General features: G+C 46.9%; 1 protein-coding gene across 1 annotated transcript; it reads left to right on the plus strand.

The window, feature by feature from the left end:
- The first annotated feature begins 1086 nt into the window (after window positions 1-1086).
- LOC119648825 (digestive cysteine proteinase 1-like) lies at window positions 1087-11187 on the plus strand. Its single transcript, XM_038050685.1, has 4 exons — window positions 1087-1453; window positions 9357-9935; window positions 9999-10409; window positions 10490-11187. Exons 1-4 carry the CDS (start codon window positions 1399-1401, stop codon window positions 11098-11100), a joined length of 1656 nt encoding a protein of 551 aa, XP_037906613.1. The 5' UTR covers window positions 1087-1398; the 3' UTR covers window positions 11101-11187.
- Window positions 11188-20818: the final 9631 nt, after the last annotated feature.

A 20818-nucleotide genomic window follows, 5' to 3' on the forward strand; every position in this document is an offset into this window, starting at 1 on the left:
TGTGAAGGAGCCTAGGGCCACTAGAGCGGCATTTTTGTTGTCCCTTAAGAAGTCGGACATGAAAACCCTAGTAGGGCTTTTGACGGGACACTGCCCCTTAAACTACCATATGGAAAAGATTGAGGTAGTGGTTACGGATGTGTGCAGCCAATGTGAGGAGGAGAAGGAGACGGCCTTGCACTTTTTATGCAGCTGCCCGGCATCCTCAGATCTCAGACGAAGACACCTTGGCGAGGTTTTCTTCAATGAAGAATCTGCACACTCTCTGCCTCTGGAGAATGTTCTCAGATTCATTAAAGCTTGCGAACACCGTAGGCGGGAAGCCATTGAATAGGCAACTTACGGGGATAGTACAATGGGTCTAATAATGGCCTGAGTGCTCGGAGCTGCGGCTCCCCCCAGTTAACTAAACTAACTAACTAACCCTCACTTAAGAAGTTATGGCTCCTTAAAGTGGTACGATTTTGGTTAAACATTGACCTTTGCAAGGGAAGCTTTCCCTTCCACTCCATCTCCTCCCCATCCTCAGAAAGGGTTGGTTTGAAAATTCAACCCTTCCCGACATTTTTATTACAAATCATTCAATGTTGATTTGTTGGAATTCCCATCATATTCGGTCACTAAAATGATTTTTACATATCTCTTGCGTGCGTCCATATCAAAAGAATGAGTGGGCACTCTGAAAAACCGCTTAAATAGTTTGTTGAGTGCCTCTGTCATTAGTAATACTATGATATGAGGAATAAAAATTAAATTGCGTTAAATTAAGTCGAGACTTTATAGGCAGAGTGGTTCTGAATAATTCCATGGCAGTGAAGCATCTACGTCAGGCCTCTATCCATTTCTAATTTCTCCCTTACTACTCTCGTTCCTACTATCCAAGGTGGTAAGAAGTTCAGGCCGATCGATGTATTCCATGCCAGAACGTGATTATCTCCATCGCACAATATACTCCATGTTCACATCCCATTCCAAATGAACAATGGCGATAATAAATTGAATCTTGTCCGGGATCGACTTCGGGTCCAGAGCGCAGCATCTCATATCTCATCATCTGACTGAAGCGTATTTTTTCTAGACTAACATTAATTTAGTACTGCCGGTTTCAGGAACGGCAGAAGAAGCGGTAATTGGATGTTCTCGTTCAGTTCTGCGTTATATTCCATAGAAGTGAGGTCTTGCTCCAGACTATAGGGGATTGTGACTTTCAAGAGAGTCCTTTTTGGGACCATCAGTTTCTATTTCAAATCGGATTTGAAACCAGTTTTCTGGTTCTAATCGGACTGTGTTGAATTTTTTTGGGACTTTTATGGTGAATTCGGAAATAAAGTAGTCCTTTTTCGAGAAAGTGCTGGTAGTTTGCTCCTGCAGAGACTCAGTACTCGTCCTGAGAACACAATGAAGTGTAGTGCAAGTGTTTGCTGCATCTTGTTTCTGGCTGCTATTGCTTCAGGTAATATTTCGTGGTATACCATAAACTGGTTTTGATAGTAGCAAAAAAAATCCTGTATGGGATGTTTACTCACCTCAAGAAGAGGTCTTACTACCTCAGACTGAGTGTGAGATTTTCAAATATCTGTATTTGACTCATATCTTTCTTCGGAAAAATCACCTCATTACGTAAAGATACTTCATATGATGTCGAACAAGTATCTTTAGATTGACACTTAAGATATACAATGCAGTGGGTTTTTGATATACAGAAACGCTGGCTTGGGATTCATCATACATTCCAGCGGATATCGTAACCAACGAAAGCATCTCAATTAAAATCTTCTATAAAAATCGTTATTCAGATTGTATTACCGCAAATTTGAATGTTACATCGCATTTCATAGATGGGATTATCACACATTTTCAATAGGTTGAAAAATAGTGAAAGGTTATCAAAGCAATTGTGATTACACAGTATTAGCGCCAAGATTCGCGCCAGGGTCTGAGGAGGCCATTGTCCGTTTCTCGACAGCACCACAGATATGTGAGTATTAATAAATTTATGGTGACTAGAAATGATAATACGATTTCATACACTATCATGTGTTGCTGTACCATCAGACTTTTATCATCACTCGGCGGTAAACCATTGTAAATATTTTTTTTTTGTATGGATGGAGGTGGAAATCTTAGAAAGACGCTGCTGCGCCAGGTTGCAGCAGTGTGTGGGATTCGCACCCACTAAAACCACCCCCCCTCTTCTGCCCCTCCCCGCGGGACCACCGTTGGGAGACTCGTCCAACTCGAAGCGATGCAAGTGCTTCCTATAGCCACCGTGTCCTGTAAGGAACTGTGTCAGGTGGTAATTCAATTCTCCGTGCTTTCGGTTGACCCATTTCTCGGTACACGGGATCAATGTATGGGTCCACCGGCCCTTGTCGGAGTTATCCCACCGTTGTTGCCACTTGCCACACAACTCTCTCCTGATGGCTTTTCGGAAATCCGCATTCACCTCGGCTGGATTTGCCTTCCGTTTTTCGTAGAGCCAGTGTGCCTCGCTCGCTAGAAGATCTATAGGGATCATTCCTGCGATGACACACACTGCCTCTGTCGATGCGCTGCACACCCTTAGCGCAATTGGTCGGTATGCTGAACTTAACTTCCTCCGGTTGACAGCGTGGTTCAACGCTCCCGCCTAGACAGGGGCCGCGTATAGCAGGATCGACCTCACCACTCCCGCGATGAGTAGCCTGCGACTATACTTCGGCCCTTCCACGTTAGGCATCATCCTTGCAAGGGATGAGCTGGCATTTGCTGCCTTCTCTCGCGCATAATCCAAGTGTCCCTTGAAACTCAGCTTGGTATCGATCATCACCCCCAGGTATTTGACAACTGATTTTGAAACGACCTCACGATTACCAACCCGGATGGTAACCGTGTTATTCTTCCTACGGTTGGTAATGAGGACCGCCTCCGTCTTTTCGTCCGCCAGGTCCAACTTGGCCATTCGTAACCATGACTTGATGGTATGAATGGCTTCATTTGCATACATAAAGCTCCACGTCCTCGGGATGCTTTGCAATTGCAACTACCGCCAAGTCGTCCGCAAAACCAATCAGCGTTGTCTCCTCCGGCACGCGAAGGCCAAGCACTCCGTCGTACATTATGTTCCACAGCAGCGGCCCCAATACAGAACCTTGAGGCACACCTGCTGCCACAATGTACTCCTTCGGCTCGTCGTCCGTCTTGTACCAGAGAAGTTTGTCCGAAAGGTAACTCTCGATGATCCGAGCCAAGTAGCTAGGAACACCCAGTTTGGCCAAAGCGCCCTTAATCCAGTCCCAGTTGGCTGAGTTAAAAGCATTTTTGACGTCCAGCGTCACCAGAAAACAGCATTTGCCCATGGCCATTGCATTTCTAGCCAATTCCACGACCTTTGCTACTGCATCGACCGTAGAACGGGCTCGCCGAAACCCGTTATGCCGCTCTGAAAGACCACCCGCAAGCTCGATGAACGGGAGCAGCCTGTTGTATATCACCCTCTCCAACATCTTCCTCATGGTGTCTAAGAGACAAATAGGGCGATATGAAGAGGGCACGCCTGGTGGTTTTTGGGGCTTCGGTAGCAACACCAGCTTCTGCCTCTTCCACTGGGCGGGAAACACTCCTTCCGCCATACACGATTCGAATGTGCTTGCGAACCACCTTGGTCTGGCCCTGACCGCCACCTTCAGAGCCTTGCTCGGAATTCCGTCCAATCCCGGAGCCTTGCTGTCCCCAGTACGTCTGCAAATTTCCCAAAGTTCCTCTTCGGTAACATCAGGGATCGAGAAGACGTCCTGCTGAGCTGCCAGTTGGGGTTCTCTTTCGTCCTGCTCCTGCTGCGGGAAAAGAATTGTAATTATTTGGAACAAGAGCCGTGGGCATGTCACTTGAGATGATTTTCGCCCGCGGATTTTCTTCATTACAACTTAGTAGGCTGTACCCCACGGATTCGTATTAGCCTCCATGCAGAGCTTCTGGTAGCATTCCCGCTTGCTTCTCCGAATGGCCTTCTTAAGGTTGCTTCGCAGATCCCTGTATTCCTCCTCACGCTCCTGGTGCTCCGACCTTCCCCTTGTCTTATGGGAAAGTCTCCTCGCCCGGAGACAAGAGGATCTCAAGGCAGCGATCTCCGTGTTCCACCAGTAGTTTGGCCTCTTGCCATGGTGCAAACGTCGTCGTGGCATCGTAGCGTCGCATGCTTCGGTTACACGCTGAGACAGCTGTGTGACCCTTTCCACCGCTGCTCCATCCGGATCATGGGCTCCCTCCAATACGGAATGTCTCCTCGTCGAAAGCTCCGATAGACCAGCCAACCGCCTTAGCCTTTCCACCTCCAGTCTGGTATTAAGTATTTTCCCAGATGCCTCAACCTACTTTGCACAAGTGTCGGACACTGTCCCAGAACGTGTATAGAGGGTTCATCACACTTCGCACAGAATTTGCAGGCAGTGTCCGTAGATATCCATAGATTCCCTAGGTGATAGTTTGACCGGCAATGACCAGTGAGAAGCCCCTCTTTAATTCGGAGCTTCTTTTTGGTGAGGTTTAAGCAATCCTTTGTGCGCTTGGGTTCGTATCCCCCAATAAGCACCCTGGACTGCTCCATTCCTGGAAGGCCCACCCAGTATAGTTCCCTGAACCGTTCCTCTTCATTTTTTAATGCCATAGTCATAAACCCACAGGAGGGTACTGGCCCCTACAAAGGTGTCCCTGCTCCCTTCTTAACTAGTTCGTTTGCTCCCTCATTGACTTCCAACCCAACATGTCCTGCAACCCAGAGTATCCAGACCTTATTGCACGAGCCGAGCCTATTCAATTTCTCAAAGTATCACCATACCAGTTTAGGGTTCACCAGGTTGGAACTAAGTGTCTTGATCGCTGCTTTGCTGTCAGTCAGAATAGCAATGTTTTGCCATGTGTACTTCCTTTCGGCTCCAAGTACAGTTTCCTTGGACCAATGACCCCAGCACCCGCTCCCTCCTTCAGTGTACAAAGTAATCGGTTGCTAGTTTAAGCCGTATGCCACAGTCACTCTCTTCCAGTTTGGCTTGTTACTGTGTTACTGTGGAGAGGGGTTTATCCCAGAAGGACCTCCAGGAATGCCGTTGCGTATGTCCTTGTTGCCCCACTGATACACACGCAAGCTCATCTTTAGAGTGTTAGTTAAGTTCAGTTCTTTCTGTCATTGTCATTGGCCTTACTATTGCCATGTATATCCAAAGTAGTATCTTCGGGCTGCAATCCCATTTTTTTTACTGCTATGGACCTGCAAGTGATCAGAGACCGCGGAGCTTTCAGACAAGCGTTTCCGACATGCGTCTTCCAGAGCAATTTTTGATCTAGCAGAATTTCCAAATATTTGACCTTACTTTCTCATTTCACCTCCATGTCATGTAACCTTATGGCTCTCAGGTGATTAAGCTCAAGTTTCCTAATGAATGCTTTTGGCTGGATTGATATGTAGTCCCACCTTTCTGCACTAGGCACTAGTACCCCTTAGTCCAATTTGGATTTTATCACATCGGGTATCCCCATATTTACCCCTACACATTAAAACAATGTCATCCGCGTAATCCTGGATCTGTATTCCAGTATTTGTTAGCACATCCAGGAGTTCGCCCACCACTATAATTCACATAAGCGGCGATAGTACCCCACCCTGTGGACAACTTTGAGTAGTATTCTATTGTCATGAATTTGTACCTATTGGTACCTCCATTTGCCTACTCTCTAGCATTTTGTCCATCCAGGAAGCCAGGGTGTTTCCCACTCACTTGCGGCTCAAGGCATCGTGTATCTCTGTATGCGATGTATTGTCGAAAGCTCCTTCGATATCCAAAAACGCACACATTGCTATTTCTTTTGTTTCTATGTATTTTTGCAAGCATTTTTGTACCTTGGCCAGTCCCCGGTTTGTTTTGCCCGATTGAAAGGTTTTCGTACCTCCGTTTTCATTCTGGCTCCTTCTGGGTTCCTGTTCCACCAGGATACATCCCTTGCTGGCTTAACTCCCGACTGAGACGGACAGCTGGCCTCATATGCATCAATGATGACTGTTTGAGGTTTTCCACCACTGTTTCTAGTTTCAATTCGCGCCTGGTGTCACTGCCCCCTTGAAGATGAGCCATGTTATTGCTCAGGTGCGTATCATAGGAATCCCAACCCGTTCTCCTGGGATTCCTTATTATTCTTTTTATTTCAGAATTGCCCTTAATGTCGAATCTGACTATTCTGTTATCAGATATAGAGGGCTCATCCGATATTCTCCAAGTCCTGACTAGCCCATTCATTATTTCCAGAGTTATGTCTAGTACTTCCTGTCTAGTGCTGGTCACAAATGTTAGAGTGTTCCCTATTTTGTATATTTCAAACTTATTGCTAAAAATAAATTCAAGAAGGTACTTGGTGTCACTACTTCCCCAAACTTCGTGATGGTCATTGGCATCGCAGTCGAGGAGAAGTGGTAACGCCCTCTTCTCACAGTACTTCACCAGTTTAGTGACTTGCTCCGGTGGAACCCGGATGTCGTTTCCTGGGAAGTAGTCGATGCCACGACAGCCTCGTCAGTGCTACTCCCGGCTTCCAGTGAGAATTGGATAGCCATAAGGTCCCCGGTCAAAAACTCTGAAGAACATATATATTTTAAATTACGTTTAAGAACTTGTTTTTTACAAGAGCAGTCCTAAATTACTTGCATGCTTCCTCCTTGCAGACCGCGAATTTGTCACCAATACACCCAGGGCTTCTGAGCCATCACTATTCAAGTGTTCTCCTTGAAACTTGCTTTTTAATTACCGCAGATGCAGCTTTCGCATGGTGGAGGTTTATCTGGAGTATTTTAGTGTTGGCCATTGGCTCCGTTATTGTTTCTCTCTACTGTTGGAGTACTACCCTCCTCCTCCGACATGGCGCTTTTCTGCGCTACGCTGTCCACCGTAACTCTTAGAAGATTTAGTTCTACGTCGTCCAGCTTCTGCTCTTCGCTGGGCAGCACTACTTCCCTGGCTGATCCAGTCCTTTCCGTCTCTATGGCCTCCGAGAGTTCTTCGGTATGCTTCCCACCCGGTGTCTCCTCCGAGGTGTCTTTCCTCGGCGTTTCCCTGTGCACGTGCACAGGTCTACTGCCAGATCGATAGTTGATATGGCAACTCCGTCGTTTGATTGTCTCCAGGGATCGTGAGGATTCTACCCTTGCCTCCCACCTTGCTTCTGAAGACCTTTCATAATCGCGTATGGAGATCCTCATTCTGAGCAATTAGAAGGTCAATGAGATCTTCCATCTCTATTGTTACGGCTTTCGGGAGAAACAATGTCGCCATGTGTGCTCCTGGTATATCATCCTCAGCACATGGTGACAGTTCTGCCCCTTCCCAGCCTGGCAATTTAGGGACTATGGTCCCAAGATACTTTGTTTTGCCTTCCGTCGCGCAGTCCACCACTATATGACCTGATCGAATGTATATCCCGGTGAACACAAGTTTCACAGTTCATCCTTTGCATATCTGCCTGATGACAAGGAGGAGGAGGAGTGAATATTTGCTCGGGAAACGTTTCTGGCAGTATGGCCAGTCGAATGCCTTTAACCGCACTAGCATATCTAATGGCGTGCTTCCTGATTCCTGCCATCACCCCTGACCTACCCGGGTTTTCTCTCAACATGGGCTGAGGTTTGGATTTTTTGGGAGCATTCCTTACATGCGGTCTAATCTCTGCTGTTCCCCGCTTTCTTGGCTGCGATAAAGATGGTTTAGGTCTATGCTGAGCCATTTAGCACCTGCGACACTGAGACCTGTCTCCTTTCTGACGTCTGATATATTGATCTCAGACGTGCGTTTGCTTGTCCCTGCTTTTTGAGCAGTCATGTTCGTTGGTTGTTGTCCTCAAAGTATATCAATGTTGACCTTAGATCTACTGCTTTGCGTCCCAAATTCTCCCTCCTTGGGTGTAATCTCTTGGCTCTCAGTATTTCGGAGATGTAATTCCGCCTGGTTAACCAGTTTATGTGCGGTACGGAGTCCCGCTTGTCTTGTTGTAGTTTTCTTTAATTTTATAATATAACTCATTTTGTTCGCACGAGTATGAGGGTCAGCCGTGCGTAAGGTCAAACATACTCACTGACGCCACTAGGTATTAGTGAGGCTCCGATCAAATATAGTTAGTTACCCCCGACTGCAAACTATCTAATGGGCACGATTTGAATAACATCCTGGAGGTGTTTTTCAACTCCTCAGTATAGATCCGTAGCGTATTGTCAATAGTAGGGTCACCTCGTACAGGGTGTGGCTATCACCACTCACTAACGGTCTTGGTAGAGGAGAGGCTTCGTCTCTGGAAAACCACACACCACTCTAAAAGAGAGACAGCTCACCCTCAAAGAGAGACAGGGAACCCCAGGGAACTATATTCCTCGTTAGTCTACCTTGCAGTGCATTGCTTGATCCCCTGTCCTACTATATAGAAGCAGTGAAAGTGGCTGCGACGGTTCCTCAAAAGATCTAAACTTTTATCAATACTTGTCTGTGTCATGTCATCGGGGTGTATATTTTAGCCAAAGAAAATAGCTAATGCAGAATTTTTTGGCATATTGAGCAGAAAATGTGGACGTGTTGGTGAGAAGACCAAAATGGCAGTGGATAGGTCACACATTAAGAAAGGGCGACAAGTGCATTGCAGGTTATGTCATGCAATGGAAACCACCATCCCAGCCTGATTAGGGGGTCGCCATAGAACGATGTTGCCTAAAACAGTAGGGGAGAATTGCAAGTTTCTCGGATTCGCCGCTGAGGCACATTGACAGGAATCGATAATGATGGCGCATAGGTGTGGGTGATGTGCTCTGCCTCACATAGAGGACTATGGCAACCATAGATGACTCTTTCGCCTTCTTGAAAAATACTCTGAGAACCAAACAAAAGGTTTCAATTTTGTTCATACATTACTTCATGAATGAAAACTAAGGGTGGATAATGGGGAGATAAAATTCTACAGAAGGACCCATTATCATTTTTTTCAACCGGTGGCCGGTCTAGACCTATTGCAGTAAGCAACCCCAGATATCCCGATTTTCTCTACGCATCCTCTCTCTCTGTGAAAGTGATAAGTTTGCCCAGAAGCATCATAAGCTAGACTGTGACTTGAGGCATGTGTGTTAATCAGATTCAGGGAGATGAATCTGTACTCTATAGTGCTTTCTTCTGATGTAAATCGGCAATAATTGAAATAGTGTTCTCTGTCTATTACCCTGAGGGAAATCTGTTACCCTCAATATTGTTTTGTGGATTTTTAGTTACGTTCCTATCCATTAAAATTCGTCCTTAAAGAAACTGAAAAATATAGCCCCGACTAATCACCGACTTTCATTTTGTCTCTCCCAACAGCCTTAGAAACCAAACCTCCAAAATGGGATCCAACATATACAGTCAAAGGAACTCTATACATCCCATACGCAGAAATTGAGGAACCATTCTATGCCTGGTATGACTCCATCGCTCGTCGCTCCCGCATCGACTACTACGGAGGAATGGTCAAAACTTATCAACTTACCCACGAACATGATTTCGGCACATCATTGAAGCTAGCTCCAATCAGCACTGATTCCGAACTGAACAAGGAAACTTGCCTTCAAGTAAACGGAACTAGGGAGTCACCTGTCGAAATCCAGGCAATTCTACCGAATGCAAAGAGTTTTATTCTCGCTGGTACTGAAATAATAATGGGAATGTCATGCGATCGATTCGTTTTGGAGGAGATGATTGGTCAGAAGAAAAATGTTTACACCTTGTGGGTGAGGTACAAGAAGTCCCCGAAGTATCCTGCCTCACGAATGCCAATTCCTGTTCGCTATGAGATGAGAGGATACAATACGTTGCTAGGGTCACACTATGACCATTATTATTTGGAGTACGATTCCTACAATCATGCTGATATTCCGAATGAGGTGTTCGAGATTGATCCATGTGAGTAAGGTGTTTCTAGTTCCAAGGACTTAATAATAAGAATTCATTTATTCACCAATTTAGCTATGGTATGCGTTCCCTTCCCTGGACCCGGGCAAGGTCACTATGCTACCTTCAATCCAATGAAGGAATTCATCTATCCCACGGCTACTGATCATGTTGACCATGAGTTTGAACGCTTCAAAAATAAGCACAACAAGAAATACGAGCACGAGGCAGAAGTGGAACACCGCAAGAACATCTTTAGGCAGAACCTCCGTTTCATTCACTCCAAAAACCGAGCAAGGCTAGGATTCTCCCTGGCTGTGAATCATTTGGCTGATAAGACTGACGATGAGATCAAGGCTCGTCGAGGATTCCGATCCTCAAATATCTACAATGGCGGAAAGCCTTTCCCATACAATACAAAATCCAAGGCTGATCTTCCGGATCAATATGATTGGAGGCTGTTCGGAGCTGTGACCCAGGTTAAAGGTAAGTAAGGGGTGGTGTATCCTTGCTCCAAAAACAGGTGCCTAAACATCTCAAGTTAACATTTGCACTCCTCTTTACAGATCAATCTGTGTGCGGTTCATGCTGGTCATTTGGAACTATCGGAGCCGTGGAGGGAGCCTATTTCTTGAAGTCAGGTGGAAACCTAGTTCGGTTGTCGCAACAAGCTCTCATCGATTGTTCATGGGGATATGGAAATAACGGATGCGATGGTGGTGAAGACTTCCGTGCATACAATTGGATGATGAAGATGGGCGGAATTCCAACAGAGGAAGATTACGGACCATACTTGGGACAGGATGGATATTGCCATGCAAACAACGTGACCCTAGTGGCTCCAATCACAGGATTCGTCAACGTTACAAGCAACGACGCTAACGCCTTTAAAATTGCACTTCTCAAACATGGTCCTCTGTCGGTTGCAATCGATGCATCCCAGAAGACGTTCAGTTTTTATTCGCATGGAATTTACTATGAACCAAATTGCAAAAATGGACTAGACGAATTAGACCACGCTGTCCTCGCTGTTGGGTATGGAATTATTAATGGCGAATCGTATTGGTTGGTTAAGAACTCGTGGTCGAATTATTGGGGCAATGATGGATATATTTTGATGTCGGCGCGTAATAATAATTGCGGCGTTATGACAACTCCAACTTATGTTACTATGTAGGCGTCTAGGTCATAATAAGTTTTAGAGAAGAAAATTGAAAGACTATTCAGGAGCAGTTTTAGGATAAATAAAAGTTAGTGAAGGAAATTGTTAGTTTTCATTTGAAGAGTTTTCGAAAAGAATTAACATTCTTGAAGTCCTTGAAAAGTTAGCACACTTATCTGCCTCGAGGAATGAATTGGCTGGAATCGCAGATGCACTGTAGAGCAGCCAAATTAGTGGGGCCCATTGCACTATCCCCGGAGATCGTATATTTAATGGCCTCTGACCTACGGCGTTCATAGGCTTTTGTGAGAACATTCTCCAGAGAGAAAGAATCGCTCAGGAAAATCTTACCGAGGTATCTTCGTCTGGGGTCTGAGGAAGTCCGGCAGCTACAAATGAAGTGCAGGACCGCCTCTTCCTCTTCCTTAATTGGATGCATATAACTGAGACCACGAATACAATTTTTTCCATGTGCTAGTTTAGGAGCAATGTCAGCCCCAGGTACCTTCACAAAGATTTTCGGCTGCCGGCAGAAGTTCAAATTTTTCCATTCGGCTGCGTGAATCCTTGCGATTTCTCTCTTCAGAATGAACTTGACAGTGGATGGTCGGATGTCAAAAGTTTCGGTTTTGGCCCTACCGTTGTGGGTCCAGAATATCAGAATGTCTCATTTAGTCGGCCAAACTCCAGCAGCACCTGATGACAACTCCACACCAGCTGGTTTGCTATCTCGTTGCTCTTTAGTGGAGTTAAGGGATTTGAAAGCCTCGAGATTGCACCCAGATCAGGCATTTGATAGAGCCAAATGACGAAGCCGATCACGACGAGCCGACCCCGCTTGTGAACGGGACAAAGGCTGAAGAAAAAGAAGAAGAAGGCTGCCTGACTCTCGGAACAGTTTCACAATGTGACTTCTCCATTTTTGTCGCAAACATTCTTCTGATCTGCCTTCCACGACTGACCTGTCTGTGAAGGTCTGTAATCCCAAAAGACCCGTGGCCATTTATCGATCATTCTTCTCTTTTGGTGATTACGACGGATAATGTCTTTTCAAAGACGAGTCTGAAAACCATATGATCGCTGGACATCAGAGCCCCCTGATGTCTGTCAAAGGATTTCCAGATGGACGCATGACCATATGATTGGCTTTCCATCCGCCGATGGTATATTCATTTTTAGATGTTTTAGCTTCACCTCTAAATGAATGGGCTGTAGATTTAGGAATCCGTTCCCCAGCCCCGAGGTCTTACCTATCGTAGTCCTGCAGCCCCAGAACAATCTGCAGGATTTGTTGAATTGTTCCTGGATATGGTGCTTCCAAGTTAGCTTGGAATCGAAATGTACTCCTAAATATTTGACCGTTTGTACCAGCTGGATTTTCGCCCCCTGCTAAGGTGGGTAGCATATAGCTGCCCCACCTGACATTCCTAGTAAACATCACTAGTCCAGTCTTCCTAGCATTCAGGAGGAACCAACTCTGGGTTACATGCAGAGTTGCATACAAACCATTATATAGTATGCCTACCAAGAAGATTATACACAGGAGGAGCAACTGCAGGCGCATAGGGAATACGGAATCACATTGTGCACCTAGGGACGAGGTAGGTAAGTGGTATTGGTGTGTCGATGTTGCCTAGATGATTTTCTTGTGAGTGTTTCTTCATCTTATACCAACAGGAAACGGATGCATTTGAAAAATTGATCTTGGATGCATCTACTTATTTCCTCGTCACTTCTTAGGAGAGCAAACATGGATCTATTGCCGAGAATGTTGCGCATATTTACCTCCAATTTTGAAGCATCGTTCGCTTAGTGATTGAATTAAGATCCATTACCAATAATCCGGATTGAATCTTTAAAGAAGCTTTGCCGTTGGTTTCCGCTGGGATGTGGGAAGCCATAAACAAAGCTGCAATATCTATAATTATGACAGATACTGTCATGTGCTCGCAGTAATTCGCAGCCATTTTGTCGCAAAGACGTGGTCGCACACCAATGCACTGCATCATATACACGGTACTAACAGCAGCCCTTATGCGAGAAATTTGCCTCACTCAACTCCCGGCGCGGTCGAATGAGTGTAACCCCGCTGCGCCACATCACTCTGTCACCAGATGAAACCTAGGGGCGACCGACTTTAGAACTGCGTTCCCCATCATACGGCGAAGCAAACGTGACGTTGATTTGGGGCGCAAACTAGCTTCAGCATGGATAAGGAGACAGCCTTTTTCTGTCCCCCGATCTCAAGCTGGAAGAAATGTTCTCCACGCTCGAGAACACGGTACGGGCCTTCGTATGGAGGCTGCAGCGGCTTCCGGACAGTATCCGTCCTGACCAGGACATGCGTGCACGTGTCCGGCTCCCTGGGCGAGCAGGCAGGCGCGGACGAGTGTCGTGTGGGAGGTGTGGCCTTCATGTGGCGAAGGTTGTCCCTCAGCAGGGCCAGCAATCCCGAATCTGTGAAACCCGATCTCTTGTCGAAGACCGGATAACTTGGGAGCCTTGGGTTCTCCCCGTATAAAAGCTCCGCGGGGGCTGACAGCAAATTCCTCTCGGCGGGTTGTTGGTAGGCTGAGTAGGAGGAGAGGCAAGACTTGAGTCCAGGACGGATCGTCGCGTGCCATAATGGCAGCTTTCAGCGTCCGGTGCCAACGTTCTAGCATCCCAGTGAATTGCGGGTGGTATGCCATAGTCCGCTGGCGTTTGAAACCCAGGAGTTTGCCTAATTCCGAGAAAAGGGTGGACTCAAATTGCATTCCCTGGCCAGTGATGACCACCGCAGGAACGTCAAAGCGAGGGATCCATTCGGCACAAGATTGCGCCGTAATGTCCTTCAGAGGTATTGCCTCACGCCACCGCATAAACCTGTCGATGATTGTAAGGCAATGCTTGTAATCGTACGAGTCTCGCAAAGGTCCAACTATGTCGAGGTGTATGGTGTGGAACCGCTTGGTAGTGAGGGGGAATGAGCCCACCTTTTTCCTTACATGCCTGGTGACTTTACACTTCTGGCCCTCTATGAACATTATTTCGAATGTTCTTAACCCCGCTGCACCACAAGTGCAAGGCTTTTCCGTCTCCACAAAATTTCTAAGAATGTTCTAGGAGTTGAATCTTTCGTGTATAGTCTTCTTGATGCCTATAAACTTTCCGATAATTATTACGACTAGATCATGCGCAAGTGCTTGTGTGACGACCTTTGTGTTCTTCAGGAGCCATAGCAAGGTGTCCATAGCCAGGGGCCATAACAGAGAAAAGGGAACCCCTCAGTGCGGGAAACCCTTAAGGCATCCTGCCTTTTTCCACTGGAGCATGTGAAGAATCCGACTGATTAGCAGCGGATGGATTTCATGCTGTCTGACTCCGTGGCAAATCGGCACGAATGAAGCATAATGAATGCGCCTAAGGCATATCCCTGGAGTGGTGTCCCCGTGAATTTGCCCTTCTGTTAAGCATGTTTCTAACGGTGAAGTGTCCAACTAAGGATGTATGTATCCCTAATGAACTGATCCACTAGTCTTTCCAGTTCTTTTAGTAGAAAGGAAGTTACACAGATTGGCAGGAAGCTTAGTGCGTCCGTGCAGATGGGTTTCCCAGATTTGGAAATAAATATCACTTTCCCATCATGCCAGTTAATTTGAGCGCGTGGTGGCGAAACATGATATATATCCCGAAGGGGCATCCTTTCCCCCTATCACTAAAGAGGTGGATCCATGCCTATTACGAAATCAATGCGCCTGTGTTTTGATACTCTTCACTCTCCGCCAAGGGCCGCAATGTTAGGGGATCCCAACCAGATGTCGATGACTGTTCGCCTGACTACGTTGAAAAAAGTAGATTCATTACCTAAATTGGGGGATCTGCAGTTCGTTTTCTATCAGATATTTTAGTAATCTCGATCCTCTCGCGTTGAGCTTCCCAGCATATGTGATGTGCGTTAAAATCACATCCTGTCATTATCATCATGGAAATTCGTCTACGTCATAAGCGAAATAAATGGAGGACTACAGAATCTCCTTATATCCCTGTTGAATTTTTATGGTCAGTCCAAGCGTTGTAGTGTGCTATCACATAGGTCGTTAGCTAAGATAGCTTAAAGGTCTTTTGAAAACACTATGCAGCAACGGGTCTATCACTTCCATTGCCATACAACCTTACCAAACCAACCAACCAACCAACCAATCAAACTAAAGCCTTAGTTTCCTTTCCGTGGGCTGCATGTCCCCTCCGATGGCCTTTGGAGCCTACAGTTGTAATATGACAGTCCCCAGCCCGTAGTAGAGCCGGGAGCCCGTTTGCTCCTGAATCATCTTAATGTCCGGTTTAAGAACGCCGACGGTGATAAAAGTCTGAAAGCCAGACAAACGATAAAATAAACGATGACGGCTCGGAAACCCACTTCCCACTTCGCTCACACATCCTTGAAGTAGGAGCAGTTCTATCTGAGTCACTTGTTCATGTTTTCATCGGCAAAGTTTTTTTTTTTTTTTTGAGGAGGTGGAAATCTTCAAAAGACTCTGGCCTGGGCACCCCAGAGTGTGGAATTTTTACCCACTAAAACCACCCCCGACTCCCCCCCTATCCCGTGGGACCACCTTTAGGTATTACATCACGGGGCGGAGTTAGCTTACTTTAGCTAGGTCTCCTTCCGTCTACCCGCGGAGTTCGTAATCGCGTCTTCCTCACTTCTTCTGTTTTTCGCAGTTTTTCCTGGATTACTGCGATCATGGAATTGATCGCATCCCAGTCTTCCTGACAGGCTACCATTCCTCGGACAAAATTTTCCGGTGATAGCACTTCACCTAGAGTTTCCTCCAGGTTCCTCCTTTCTTCCACGAACCTAGGACACTGGAAGAAAACGTGCGCGGGTCCTCTGGGACCCCGCAGTTTGGACAATTAGGCGAGGTGTCCAATTTAAACCTGTACAGGTATTGACGGTATCCTCCATGGCCGGTGAGAAACTGGGTGAGATTATAATTGATCTCCCCATGCTTTCTCTCCAGCCACTCCCCGATGGAAGGGATCAACCTGTAAGTTCAACGACCCTTTTCTGACTGGTCCCATCGCTGTTGCCACCTGCTTATGGATCTCTCCCTTTCGGCTTGTTTAACCTGAGATAAGGGAGAGATGGACCTGGTGTTATAAATGTTCATCATTTCGGTTGCCAGGATTTCAATCGGCATCATTCCCGAGATGGCGAACACTGCATCGTCTGAGACGGTCCTGAAGGCAGAACACACCCTTAGGGATGTTCTTCTGTAGACCGCACTCAGTTTATGTGTATTGCCTAAAACCTGCAGTGTTTTTCCCCAAACTGGGACTGCATACAGCATGATAGAGCTCACCACCCTGGCTATGAGCAGCCTGCAAGTATGCCGCGGGCCTCCTACGTTCGGCATCATCCTTGCCAGAGAAATACTCGTGGTGGATGCTCGTTTACAAGTATGCTCTATGTGCTGCTTAAAATTAAGTCCTCCGTCTATCATCACCCCCAAGTATTTGATGGCCGGCTTGGAAGTGATGATACGATTCCCGATTCTAATGCAGGCGTAATTTCTTTTGCGGCGCTTAGTGATGAGGACCGCTTCCGTCTTTTCCTCCGCGAGTGCCAGTCCAGCACTCTCTAACCAAGCCTTAATAACACTGATTGCTTCGCTTGAGTACAACTCAGCATCCTCGAGATGCTTTGCAACCACAACCAGTGCTATATCATCGGCGTAACCCACCACCGTAGCCTCCTCCGGAATCGGAAGGTTGAGCACATCATTATACATGATGTTCCACAGTAGTGGGCCCAGTACAGAGCCCTGGGGGACACCCGCGGAGACAACGTACTCTTTGGATCCGTCATCGGTATCGTACCAGAGTGTCCGCTCTTTCAAGTAGCTATCGATAATAGCGGCGAGGTAGGTGGGAACACCAATCGTCGCCAGAGACTTTCGTATAAGGTTCCAATTGGCCGAGTTAAGTGCATTCCTCACATCTAGGGTCACCACCACGCAATATTTGCTGGTACAACCCCTTCCGTGAATTGCACTTTCGGCCAAGCCAGTAACCATTTTGATGGCATCGATGGTTGATCTGGCTTTCCGGAACCCATACTGCCTATCTGAAAGGCCCCCTTGGCTCTCGACGACTGGAAGTAATCTATTATAAATGACCCGCTCCAACATTTTCCCCAAAATGTCTAGAAGACATATGGGTCTATAGGAGGACGGTTCACCTGGAGGTTTGCCAGCCTTAGGCAACAGTACCAGCTTCTGCCGCTTCCATGGTGCAGGAAAAATACCCTCCGACATGCACGTTTCAAACAGCTCCGCGAACATATCCGGTCTACTTTTGACGGCAAGTTTGAGAGCCTTATTCGGAATGCCGTCAAGACCCGGGGCTTTACTGTCGCCTATTCGACTGCAGATGTCTAGCAGCTCGTCCCTGCTGACTGGTGGAATCGGCGTCACATTCAGGGGGCGCTGGAAGGTGTCAGCACCCCCCACTTGCTGGGATTATTTTCAACAAGAGCATAGGGCACGTGATCTGCGGAGACGATCGGCCTCTGAATCGTCCTGTCACGATTTTATAGGCGCTACCCCACGGATTTATGTCCGCTTCCGAACAGAGCCCCTTAAAACATTCCCTCTTACTCCGCTGGATGGCGAGCTTCAGGTTCTTGCGAGCTTCCCTATAGGCATGCTCTTTTTGCCCCTGATCGATCCTACCTATTGCCCTCTGAGCCGTTCGTCTGGCTCTGTGGCAAATCGATCGAAGATTGGCAAGTTCACTATTCCACCAATAATTGGGTCTTCTAGTGGGGAATGAACATCTCCTAGGCATCGACGCGTCACATGCTTTAGAGATGCTCTGTGTGACATGGAGGGCTCTATCCGTGGAGGTGCCTGCTTTGCTAGGCAAGTCTAGCCACACCTCCATGAATGTCTGCTCATCCATCGCTTTGGCAGACCATCCTGGTGTTCCTCTGGATTTCGGCTTCCGGGGTGCGGGTCTCCTGCCTTGTGGCTCCATCCTTAGTTCAAAGGTGATTGCCTAGTGGTCGCTGTACGTGAAGTCCTCACTAACTTGCCAGGACATGTCACGTACTAACGCAGGGCTGATAAAAGTCAGATCTACAATTGACCCAGTTCCCCCTTTCCGATAAGTGTTTATATCGCCTTCGTTGGCCAGAACCACATCCAACTGGGCGAATGCTTCTAATAAGCACCGCCCCCTTGCGTTAGTCTCTTTGCTGCCCCACTCGATAGCCCACGCATTAAAGTCACCGGCTATCACCTTTGGACTCCGTCCCTTTGCATCGTGAACAAGATCGTCTAACAGTTCTTCAAACTCGGGCAGTGTGAGGCTCGGTGGGGCGTAACAGCTATACATGAATATACCGCTTATTTTTGCCCACACAAAGCCTCTAGCCGCCTGACCCATGCTATATTGTATGGCTTGACGACCGCACGCCCATATCGCCGCTCCACCAGTCGAATTTGTGACTCATACACTACCGTCAAGATTTCTGTTCGGTTCACTGATGATAGCAATCTCCATTGCGGATTCGTAAGTGGTCTGCGCAAGCAAATCTTGTGCGACCCTGCAATGATTAAGGTTTATTTGTATTAACCTCATTTTTTCACTGCAGTTAACGCCTTCCTAAATTCTGGGCATTTCCCACTTCCGGCAATATGCCGGTTATCCCTTCCCTCCTTTTCTTCGCACAAAATGCATTTGGGGTCTCTATTGCACTCCTTGGCAATATGTCCTTTTTCCCCACATCTTCGACACCGATCGGACCGATCGATGCCGCTAGTGCATGCCTTCGCGAAGTGTCCAAACATTAGGCAATTGAAGCACCTTTTTAAGGAGCTCTGTTCCCTTAGTCGGCAAACAACCCATCCAATCCGAACCCTCCCCACGGCCAACAACTTCTGCGCTGACTCCACTGGCAGTCGCATTGTGGCCGTTTGAGTACCGCCATAAGCCTTTCTTAGGCTCACGATGGATTCTTCCCAGAAATCCTCCAACTTGAATTGTTCCTTCAAGGCAGTGCAGATTTCTTTTCTGGATGTTACCTCATCGAGATCCTTGCACCGAATATAGATCTCATGTTTTTGGGAACGAACCGCAATATTCTCCCCAAGTGAGTTTAAAACTTGGTTACGAAAGTCGTCAGTTTTACCCACGCTGGATTTTTTCAGCTCAAACATGAGATCACCTTTCTGGGTCCTCCGGATTTTGCTAACATTTCCGCCTAGGTCTTTTAGGTCGAGGTCAGATTTCACCTTCTTCAGTATCTCCGCATATGTTAGATGTCCTCTGCTTGAGATTACAATTGCCTCCGGGCGAATTCGCACCTTTGGTTTCTTATTTCTTTTTTTATTCACGACCTTAGTCCAACCATCGTTCTTATTTTCTTTTAGTTTCGGTTCGCTAGCCGACTTTCCTACTTTTGGTACTTTGGGCCCTTCTGAACTTTTAGTTCCCTTTGTTGGACTGGTCAAGACCCCTTTTTTTCCTTTTTGGGGCCTGTTGATTCGCCAAAGCTTCCCCCTCCTTGTCTCTCACTCTTTTACTTGAGCGAAGGTCGGCGACTTTGTGTTTGGGTGTCATTTGGGTCGCCTGTGACACTGTTGAGGCTGGGATGTCCGGCTTTTCCTTAGGCTTTCTTCGGCAAAGTTTAGCCGAAACATTTTACAGTACACACCTACCGACTCAAAACGATGTTTAATCTCTTGCGAGGATAGCTAACAGCTAGTAGGAGTTTCATCGACAACTTCGGTAGCCTTGGCTGCAAATGAAGGCTTGGCCATTGCTGGCCGAGCCTTCTTTGCAGTCATTTGGGTCGAAGAGTTGGGATCTTCAGAAGTCCGTTCCCTCTTTGGTTTGCCCTGGAGACTAGACTTTTCCGGTACTGTTTCTTTTACAGACTTTGGCATCGGTAGAGATCTCAGAGTTGACGAGCGCTTCGCCGAATGAGTCCTTGAGCACCTTCTGCAGTCGACCTTTTGAACAAACGCGGTGGGTGTTGTTATCAGTTTTGTAGTCCAGCTATCTGGCACAACCTTGGGTTGTGGTTTGCTCGGAGGCATTGTTTTGCCTGAATGCAGTTTGCTCGAAGGTGATTTGCCCGGAAGCTGTTTGCTGTCCCAAAACAGGTGCTTACTCGAAGGAAATACTTTAACCTCAGCAGGTGAGGCCGACTGCAGCCTGGGGTCAGGGGTGCTGTTAGATGGGAACTGCTTTGGCGCCCCTGTTATAGACTGGGTCCCAATTGGATTGACTCGGACTTGAATAATTGCAGAAACTGAGTCTATATTCAGGTTTTCGATGAGCTCAGGGTTGGATTGTTATGATTGAAGTTTATTTTACGCTTTATTTGGGGAAAATTAGTCGATCTCGACAAATTACAGACAAGGCTAGTTGAAACTGGAGACGGCCGGTACCTAGAGTTCACCGTTCATGGCCACATCTTAACCTCGGTGACCACTCAGCTTTCGGCACGGTAGTCGCACCTTGGTTTGGGATTTTGATTACCGCTTAGCTTCTGGTTTCACTTCTGGTTCCGTAGAGGACCCTTCTTACTGAGATTCCTTATCTCGACAAAGTAGGTAATCGTCGAGGGAGGCAGAGCACCTAAGTATGGCCATGATTCTAGAGTATCATGAGCAAGGGATTTTGAGAAGGAATACAAATTCTGGGGAACATTTTGCTGAGGGTTGGAACACAAAGGTAAGAA

The sequence above is a fragment of the Hermetia illucens genome, chromosome 2 (genome assembly GCF_905115235.1).
Source record: "Hermetia illucens chromosome 2, iHerIll2.2.curated.20191125, whole genome shotgun sequence".
NCBI classification, from domain to species: Eukaryota; Metazoa; Arthropoda; class Insecta; order Diptera; family Stratiomyidae; genus Hermetia; species Hermetia illucens.

Excerpts from the sequence above, each read along its gene's own strand:
- LOC119648825 (XM_038050685.1), top strand. The coding sequence starts at position 1,399 with ATGAAGTGTAGTGCAAGTGTTTGCTGCATCTTGTTTCTGGCTGCTATT. Across the intron at positions 1,454-9,356 it reads TCTGGCTGCTATTGCTTCAG|CCTTAGAAACCAAACCTCCA; the intron begins GTAATATTTCGT and ends CTCTCCCAACAG. Across the intron at positions 10,410-10,489 it reads AGCTGTGACCCAGGTTAAAG|ATCAATCTGTGTGCGGTTCA; the intron begins GTAAGTAAGGGG and ends TCCTCTTTACAG.